The sequence below is a fragment of the Meleagris gallopavo genome, chromosome 25 (assembly GCF_000146605.3).
Source record: "Meleagris gallopavo isolate NT-WF06-2002-E0010 breed Aviagen turkey brand Nicholas breeding stock chromosome 25, Turkey_5.1, whole genome shotgun sequence".
NCBI classification, from domain to species: domain Eukaryota; kingdom Metazoa; phylum Chordata; class Aves; order Galliformes; family Phasianidae; genus Meleagris; species Meleagris gallopavo.
In genome coordinates, this window is record NC_015035.2 from 4,988,400 (window position 1) to 4,997,862 (window position 9,463).

At 55.3% G+C, this 9,463-nt stretch overlaps 2 protein-coding genes across 4 annotated transcripts; both read right to left on the reverse strand.

Moving 5' to 3' along the window:
• Positions 1-6: 6 nt before the first annotated feature.
• On the reverse strand, positions 7-2,018 carry CCDC28B (coiled-coil domain containing 28B). Of its 3 annotated transcripts, XM_010723475.3 has the most exons (6): positions 1,504-2,016; positions 846-1,019; positions 617-765; positions 384-538; positions 283-305; positions 7-121 (listed from the first exon to the last, which is right to left on the reverse strand). In XM_010723475.3, exons 1-6 carry the CDS (start codon positions 1,767-1,769, stop codon positions 70-72), a joined length of 819 nt encoding a protein of 272 aa, XP_010721777.2. In that variant the 5' UTR covers positions 1,770-2,016; the 3' UTR covers positions 7-69. The 3 variants fall into 3 exon arrangements, with proteins under 3 accessions (XP_010721777.2, XP_010721776.2, XP_010721778.2); XM_010723474.3 differs by having other exon boundaries at positions 283-538; positions 1,504-2,018; XM_010723476.3 differs by lacking the exon at positions 283-305 and having other exon boundaries at positions 7-129; positions 1,504-2,017.
• Positions 2,019-3,344: 1,326 nt separating this feature from the next.
• TXLNA (taxilin alpha) lies at positions 3,345-9,461 on the reverse strand (the record flags this gene model as incomplete). The annotated part of the gene is made up of 10 exons (XM_019622743.2): positions 3,345-4,546; positions 4,694-4,789; positions 5,202-5,294; positions 5,823-5,897; positions 6,182-6,301; positions 6,492-6,686; positions 7,082-7,252; positions 7,615-7,706; positions 8,196-8,534; positions 9,398-9,461. Coding segments are annotated over 10 exons (1,596 nt in total), but the record flags the coding sequence as incomplete, so codon positions are not given.
• Positions 9,462-9,463: the final 2 nt, after the last annotated feature.

Below are 9,463 nucleotides of genomic sequence, written 5' to 3' on the forward strand. Positions count from 1 at the left end.
CCGGGGGACTCCGCCGTCCCGTCCCGTCCTCCTCATCCCGCGGGGCCGCCTCCCCGCAGCCGGCGGTTGTCAGGCCGCGGCCTCCTCAGGGCTGGGGCTCTCGGCCAGGTGCAGCTTCTGACTGGGCTGCTGTCAAGGGAAAGCGCGGCAGGACGGCACGAGCCCTGCACCACCAGCACCACACCACCACCACCACCACCACCACCAGCACCACCACCACCACCACCACCAGTACCACCACCAGTACCACCACCAGCAGCACCCCACAGCCCTGCAGGATACATGGAGCTGCTGAGCTCCTCCAGCTGCAGGAGGCAAAGGCAGAGGTTGAGGCGCCCACCAGCGCTGCAGGGCCGGGCACGTGCTGAGGAGACGCCACTCACGTGTGCCAGCAGCTGGTCCAGGTTCCTGTCAGCCACCAGCTTCTTCTGCTCCTCCGGGAGCTCCTCCACGCACACATCCAGGCTGAAGTGCAGCCGCGCCAGCTTCTCCTGCATCTCCCGCACGTGCTCCAGCTGCTCGAAGGAACATTCCTTCCCTGTGCCCACAAGTAGAGCTGTCACCACCCACCAGCGTGACCCCCCCCCCCCGTACCTCCTGGCTCCCGGCCCCTCACCAAAGGCCTGCAGCTTGCCCGAGTGGAAGTCGCTGAGCAGGCCGAGCAGCCCGCCCTCCATCTCGCAGACATCAGAGACCTCGGTGAGGAAGCTGTGCTGCAGCGGGGCCCCCCGTGCTGCCCCTGCCCTCACCCTCTCCTTGCTCGCCCTGCGTGGAGGACACGGACGATGTGACACCACCAGCCCATCCCCCCAGCACTGCTCTCTCCCCCCACCCCCAGCACTGACCGCCGGGGCCTGGCATGCTGTGAGGGCAGGGCGGGCAGCGGCAGGGCGAAGGACGCGCTCCTGCTGGTGGGCAGAAGCCGCGATGCCCTGGCGGGTGCCGGCTGACCTCTGGGGCTCCGCTTCTTCCTCCGCTCCTCCATCTCAGAGAGGATCCCAGAGCCACGTGGGAAGCACCTGAGCAGGACAGGATGGACACAAAGCTCTCGGCAGCACTTCCCCACGCGGGGCCTCCTGGTCCTCACGGCAGCCGGGAAGCCAAGGACGGAGGTCAGCCCACACACTGGGGTCAGCAGCCAGGCTCAGGCTGCCTTATCCCGGTCTGCAGCGGGCATCATGGCATAGAGCAGGGCCTGGGATCTGAAAAACACCCGGGGAACTCCCAGCCGGGGATTACTCCTCAGCGTCTTCTCCCAGAGCTGGAGAAAAGAGGATTTCAGCCCCCACGGGGCAGGGAAGGACTCCCGATACCCAGAGCCACGGCAGAGACTACAGGAGGGACCCGACACCCCTGAACCCCCCCACGTATTTCAGCCCCCTCCGAGCCCCTCCGCCCCCTGGGTCCTTGACGGTGGCAGGACGGGGTGATGCGGCGGGTGCTGCGGAAGCCCATTTGTCTACGGGCTCCGGCCCCGCAGCACAGCGGCACGGAAACACCGACCTGTGCGAGGACCTCCTCCGGCCTTCGGTGCCACCCGGCTGCGTCCCCAAGACCGCCGGACCAACTGTGTTCCCGGAGCCCCGGGGCTGTGATTTGCATTTAAAGGGAAAGGGACCTTCCTCCGGCCTCAGCACAGCCCGGCCCTGCTGGAGGGACGCTGCCGGACGCTGCCTTGCAGTGCCGATCATCGCCCGCTGGAGTGGCACAGCGTGCGGATGGACCGCAGCACCAGCGCCACATGGGGAAGGCGGGATCCGGCCCTCCATTCTGCACGGCTGGAGCAGATCAGCAGCCGTGTGCACACAGCGGGGGTCTGGGGTAGGTATGGGGTCTGCACCTGGGCTCCTTCCCTGCGAGCATCCTGATAGAAATGGGGGGGATGTCACTGCCTGCCACCCCTTTAAACCATCCAGGGTTTACCGTGAGTCTCCTCAGCATCACCTGATTTGTGTGACCACAGATTTGCCCTTGCAAGAACAAGGCTTCAATCCTCTGGCACGCAGGACCACAGGAACCCCCAGATCACAGGGAGGGAAGAGCAACAAACTGCCCAGTGCTGGGTGTCCCAGGCACAGACTTCCTCCCCCCAGTTGTCTGTAGGCACAGATACGCCATTGTCTTTGTGACTGAAGGTTCCCCCCAGCCTCTCCACTCCATGACTCAGTGCCCCAGATTTCACTCCCAAACATGATCCTTAACGAATGAGAAATAACACAAACAGCAGCAGTGAGTTTGTGGGTGTTTCTATTGGATACGAAGATAATACATCAGCTCCCCACAGAGGTTATCTGTACCATAACAGGAAAAAAAAAAAAGTAAGAGAAAAAAAAGTGAAGGTGTTTGTGACTTTCTGAGAGATTCTTCTTTGACTGAAAGGGCAGGAAAGAGAAATCCAGTACCAGGCTGCAGCCCTCTCTCCCACCACATTCATTTGCTCCAGAACGCTCCTGACCAAGTCAGATGCAACCCATACAGGAGGAAGCAACGCAGGCAGTGCAGGGCCAGAAGCAGCCCAGAAAACCCAGGGAGCACAGAGCAGTGGATGTTCAAGACTGTGGCTCTGTGGAGCTATGCTAGACTCAACAGCCTCTTTCCTTAGACCCGAACTCTCCGGAATCCTCAGGGAATAAAGGGAGAGGCAGAAGCACCTCCTGCAGGCAGCTCCATGGCAGGTCCTTCGCAAGGGCGCTGTACAGTTGCAGAGAAGATGCAAGAGCAGCTGTGGCCAGAAAAGAAACCAAAACTGTTCCGCCGAATGCATTCACTGTGAGGAACAGCTCAGCCAGCTCAATTCAGCTTCAAGCAAAAGGAAGGCAATGCTGAAAATAGTCTGCTGTGAAGAGAAGCTGCAGCAAGAGGTTTTCAAGCAAGTAGATGTCTCCCAAAAGAGTAGAGAAAAAAGGAAGTCTTGAGAAACTAAGGAGAAATCCCCCAAGTTCTGTGCCAGATTGCCTCACGTGCCCATCAGAGCCCTCCCAGACACAGCGGCAGCAGTTCAGACTTGGTGACTGCCAGCATCTGGGAGATGCTGTTCCGAAAAAGCAGAGGGGAAGGAGAGGCCCAGGCAGCACCAACACAGCCTGTCTGCAGGGTCTGGCACTGCAGAAGGAATCAGCCCACAGCACCATCCTCGAGCCGGTCCCAGCGATTCAGCTTCAGCAGCAGGTCATGGAGCAGTCACAAGTTTGATCCTCCTGGACCCCAGCTCCACGAATACCTCCAAGACCACCCCATTCAACACCAAGGGATGGTCCTGAGGCAGGGCAGAGGAGTTCAGTTACAAGGACGTCCCTATCCCCTTGCACAACTAATCACACGTGCTTGTGCAAAACACTTCGGAATTAGACCTTTGGATTAACTGTTTAATATACTTGTGCACATGTGCGTATAGCAAAGAGGCAACTGTGAATCATAAGGCTATTGAAACACTGGCAGGTTCCAGGAAGAGCAAAGGCCCTGCAGGGTGCCTGGGCAAATCAGGTGTCCCCAGTTTCTCTGCTTTTCTGTCCCCATTCAATACACAAAACCCATACAAGAGGGGAACTGGACTGTTTTGCTCAAGAACGAGCTGCCAGCCAGAGCGTGAGGAAGCAACAGCGAGTCCAGGAGCTACCTCCTGCCTGATGCAGAGCAGGGAGGGAGAATCCAGCGCTGGGAAATGCTTATGTTCTCCCTTGCTCAGTTCTTTTGCTTTCACTCAGTGTGACAGCATTGCCGTGAAGGTGGAGGAAGCGACGTGTCCTGCTGTCCCGGTGCCAAGAGTCGGAGGGCTTGGGCCGATCCATGCCCGTGCTTTCCTGTGCTGCACTACAATTTAGGGGAGTCGCAGCCTGCCAATGACAAGGTCTTTCAGTGAAAGGGACAATCAGTTGAGTCTCCATATATTAGTTATTCACACACACGCAGGGAGGTGGGTCATTCTAGATTTCATATATATTCATATATAAAGTGTATGTTGCCCTGCACATATTCTATATATCATATATATATATACACACACACATCATCTATGTGTGTATATATATATATATGAAGTGTTAATACCCTCCAAAAGCCTAAGCTAGGAAATTTCATAGCCCAAGGAGGGCCGTCCTCTTGCACCTGTCCAAGGACCAGGAGAAGGGCTTCAGATGGAGCCTGGAAACATTCATGCTACCTCCCTCACCCTACTTCCGCCTACCGCATAGCAGGCTCAGTCAGCACCCTGAGAGCCTTCCTCAGTCCCACTCTGCCCCAAGGCTCCTATGCTCAGTTCTCCGAGGCTTTCTGCAGGATCTGTGCTGTGCGTCGGCTTTCCCGAGTGAAGGCAATCCTCAGCCAGACGCTGCTCTGCTGGGGCACCTCCGGCTCCTGCCTCGGAGCTCTCCCGGGATGGGTCCTTCAGAGGCTCTGTCAGGTCCACGTCAGCCCGGGGTGTGTGGGCACACAGGTCCTGCACCTTCTTGTTGAGGTCGTTGCGCTCTGTTTGCAGGGCTCGGCACAGTTTCTCCAAGCGCTGGATTTTCACCTGAAGCCCCTCGAGCTCTTTATCCCGAAGGGTTTTCTGCAAACAGAAAACAGAGAAGCAGTTCAGACCTACCACACTGGGGACAAAGGCAGAAAGGAAGGGAAATGAAACTTCAGAGGGAAGCTCAAATGGAAAGACCACTCAGTTGCCTGCCTCAGCACAGAACAGCCACAGCCTCCTTACCTCTTCAGCCATTTCCAAGAGAGCCTTGTTGCTGCTCTCCCAGCGAGAACGGTACATTGTGGTCTCCTTCTCCAGCTTCTTTATTTTCTTTGTCATCTGCAGAACAGTGACAAAAAGGCAACTAATAAGCCAGAATAATGCAGTCAGGTACATCTCACGTATAATCAAATGGACACCCACTTTCCCAGGGCAGACAGCAAGATCCTGCTGTCCTGGGAAACGTCGTCTTGTCCTACTGCAGCCAGCTACGTTAGTGGGACGCACCAACAATAAACCAGGAGATAGTGGCAGCACTGCTTTTTCTGATCCAGGAGGGGTACAGCCATCACCCCACAAGTCCAGCATCCACCTTCTATCAGCAATCAGTTTGTGCCTGATTTTAATGCCAGCGTAACTCAACAAAACAATACAGCTGCTGCTTATCCAGCTCACAGAATAAGTGAGGAGAAAGGCAGTACCCAGCCTGCTAGCCCACGCACACACTGCAGGCAGCAACAGCAATACCTACCTTCTCCATTTCCTGCTTAAATGTTGTGAACACTTCACTGCTTTTGGAAAGGGTGTTCTGGAATTCTTCAAACTTCTCTGTGTAGAGAGCCAGCTGTAGGGAGAGACAGAGTTACAGCTCCTCAACATGGCACCTCCTGATGGCCTTTCCGAGGAGCAGGGAGATGTCAGCCAAGAAGTGAGCTAGTCATCTTGTGACTGGACTTTATGACTAACAAACTTGCAGCAAGGGGCTGCTCTGCCAGCATTAGGTACTGCAGAATGTGGAACAATATTTCTTCTTTCTTAGGGAAACACCCTTAGAGAGCAGTGTGTTCTCCAAACATCTCCTGGCCTTGGCAGGAAGCACTTGCTGGGTCTGATTCAGCAAAGCGTGATCACACAACTGCTCCGAGCACTGGGAAACACACTGGTAAAACCAGGGCTCCTTTCTTTCACAAGGAGGAGAAGCTGAAGAAGGTTTCATCTCACACCGTGCTTCCCACAGGCACACAAATATCATACTCAAGAGCAATCCTGCCTCTGTGTTTTTCACATTAAGGAAATTCAGGCTGTTCCCTGCTGAAGGAGGAAGCGAAAAAATAAATGACCAGGCTGAGCACACACAGACCAGGTAACTCACCTGCTGCTTGAGATGAGTCTCCTGCTGCTTCATCAGCTCACACATCCTCTGTGATTCCACAGCTTCCTTCAGCAGCTGGGAAAGAGCAAAAGCAGTTACCTCGCTGCTGCCAGAGAAAGCTCTCAATATGCCAAACCCTGCTGGTGCTTGGCTTGGAGTCAGCAGAGGGCTGGGAGGAACACCACCAACAGCACAGGCTCCAGCCTTGCTTCCGAGGCAGCTGGGGGAATGGTCACTGCTGCATACACAGCTGGGATGGCCTGAGCTGGTAAGGGCTCTGCCCTCAGGAACCCAACCTCCACAAAGAAACAGGGCAAACAGCTAAGTGCTTATAACCAGTAGAGAATCACAAGACTTACAAAGTCCTTTTCCCGTTGATGTCTCTCCTCTGCTTCCTTCAGCATTTCCTGTGCCTGCTGCAGTTTGGCATCCACGAGCTGCTGCTGCAGGTCCTTGTGTTTGAACACCTTATCAATGTGCTGCCAAAGGAAATGCCACCAGTCATTGACACGTGAGGCCAGGGCCCTGCTACCCATGTGGCACAGATCCCAAGGAATGACCTCAAAGCCCAAGGGCTCCGTCTCCCCTCCAGCAGCAGTTTCTGCCCTGGAAACACTCTCCACAGGGCAGACAGGTGCACCACAGCAGGCTATGCCAGGCCCAGCTCACCTCCTCCCGCAGCTCATACTGCTCAATGAGCTTCTTGAGCCGCTCTGCCAGCTCCATGTTCTCCTGGCGCAGCTTGGAGTTCCTCTCGTTGTGCTGCTCCATCTGGAGTTGGATGTCATTCAGTGTCACCTGGAAGTGGGATGTCACCTCCTTCCGTTTCTCCTCTTCCTCTCGTGCTCGCTGGACACCCTCCTCCTGTGTTAGAAGGGCAGACAGCAAGGCCACATCAGCCTCTGTGCTGGGCAGGCAGGTGAACAAACCTCCCTGGGCCGTGATGATCTGAACCCACCCAACTTCCCACTGCTGCTGGTATCAATCAGGAAGGCACTGCAGGCCACTGCTTGGCAGCTTCTTCACTCCAAGAGCTGAGCAAGCCCGCTAAACATCGCTTCCCTCAAAAAAAGACCACATGTGTCAGTTCCCTCCTAACCCTTGCAAGATGACAGATTACAGCAAAACTGAAGCCCTGCTCTGGACATCGGACTGTGGGCAACCACTCCTAAAAGTAAGTTTGTCACAGCGGCTCAGAGCCCTGCAGCAGGCTGTGTTTGGGATGAAGCAGCTCCTGCAGCATCCCAGGAGACACTTGCCTTGAGGGTGCGGTTGTGTCTCTGGAGCTCACGGCACAGGCTCTCCAGCTTGCTGCGGGCCAGGATGGCCTTGCTATGCTCACTCTGCAGGTGGTCCTTCTCTTGCACCAGCTGTGTCTGCTTCTTCTGCAAAATCTTCATCTGTTTCTGGGAGTTACGGTGCTCTTCCAGCTAGGGTAGGAGAGCAGAGGGCAGAGATGCAGCAGAAAAGACCAGGGCAATGCTGAGCCCATATAAGGGCACACAGAGATCAAATAGGTGCTCTGACTACTCTGAGGGAAGGACAAGAGCTTTATAATACAAAAGCACAGTAAGATCAGTACAGAACCCGAGGTCTCCCTGCACACAGCCTTTCTCCTTCCTGAATTAGCATCCTACTGGAATCTGTGAGAAGTGCACATTCCTTCAGGACCTCCATGCATACACTGCTTAAACAGAGCAGAGCTCTGAGCACGTGGCCAGCTGTCCCAGCGCTGGCTGCAGCAGTGTCCTCCCACTGCTCCAGAGCCTGGAATGAAGAAACAAGGACTCACCAGCTCAGCGTATTTCTTGCACAGTGCTGCCAGTTTCTCCTCTGGCGTGCTCAGGGTGTTCAGAGTCTGCATCAACAAAGTGATTTCTTTGCCTGGAGCAAGACACAGAATTAAACAGAAAGATAACGTCACTTACACAGAGTTCTGGCTTATAAAGGTAAGGACAGGAGAGACAAACCAGGTCTCACATCTGTGGCCGTCTTGGCCCAGAGTTCCCATCTCCAGTGCCTGTGGGGGTTTGTCTCCCAGATCTCTCTGCATATAGCAGGTGAACAATTGAAGCAGCTGAGGAGAGACCTGGTTATCAGACTAGGGAACCACCAATGGGCTAACCAGACAAAGCTGTGTCCAACAGAGGGGAAATCTGCACAGTTCAGAGGCTGCAGCAGCACTCAGGACTGATCAGAGTCTTTGCAACACTCTATGTTTCCTTGCATGCCAGAAGAATAAGATGCTGTGCTATTTCCAAACACATACCTAAGGCATTCATCGCTCTAACGGGACTCAGTGCACTACAAAATCCATGTCTGCACCAAAGTTCTCAGGCTGGTAGCACAGCCACACAGCAGGAAACCTCTTACCTAGGCCCTTGGCTTTCTTCTTTTCCTGAGCCTTCTTCTGATCCCGCTCCCCACACTCTTCTCCAGGTCGAAACTCTTCAGTCCCCTTCGTGCCTTCCTTCTCCCCATTCATCTCAGGGCTGCCTGACTCCTGATCTCCGTTCCTCGGGGACTCACTGCGACACTTCTCCACTTCCTCTGGCTCCACAGGCTCACTCTGCCCGCCGTCCTCGCCCGGACCCTCCTGGCTGGCATCCACGCAGTACGTGTTCAAGATGTCCTCAAGCTGCCTGCTCAGCTCTTCAGAGACGTCCCGCACGGCAGGCCGGGAGGACTTTGTGTCCTCCTGTGCGAGGGGAGCTGTGGGAGATACGAGCACAAAACCGTGATGCTTCCCCACACCGTCTATTCTCTGCTCTCTACAAACACACAGCAAAGGGAAGGTTTTCCCGAGCACCTCACTGCTAAACTCCCAGCACACAAGCCGCTTTGTTCAGGCTGTGCCTCCAGCCAGCTGCCCTGACAATGGAGGTGCATTCCTAACAGCCTCTCTTTTGATCACGAGAGCATGACCAAGCCCCTGACATCTGTCAAGAGCAAGAACTGCCCCCTCCCCACCATCCTCTAACGAAAGCAGGTTGTGCGTGAGCTTTCCCTCGGAGCAGCAGCCTGCTAATATCCCCAGAGCCTTTTTGCACAACAATAGATTTTATAATCTGAGCTAGCCTCCTTCCTCACATATACGAGCAGCTGTACTGGCTCAGATGAAGCATATCCCATCCCCAGCAGCCCCTCAGCACTCCTCTGCATCCAAAATTCCCTCCAAGCAGAGCCTACAGCAGTCAGTTAGAAATGCACAACTGCTGTGCATTTCCTATGTTCCACGTTTACTAGAACGTGGGGCAAGGTTACCTTTAGCCAGACACCTACTCGATTACTCGCTTTTGTCTTACAGAGAATGAATGTTACAAAGCACCAATAACAGAACCAATCGCTGAGGGAAAGCTTTCTGTGAGCATCGCCAACCCCATCGATCCCAGGTCAGAATCAACTCCGTGCTGTGGGAAAGAAGCGCCAACGATCTGGAGCTGCATGCACGTGGGAACAGCAAGAGAGCAGGGTCTTCTGCCCCCGGAATCACAGCACAAGTCAAACAGTGGCACAGAACGGACCCCCGGCGTTCAGAAGCAGCGCCAGCACGGCAGCCCCGCGCGCCGTCCCACCTTCCAGCGCCGCGCTGGGCTCAGCCGGGTCGCCCTCCTCCGCCAGAGCGCCGCTCGTTTTGGCCG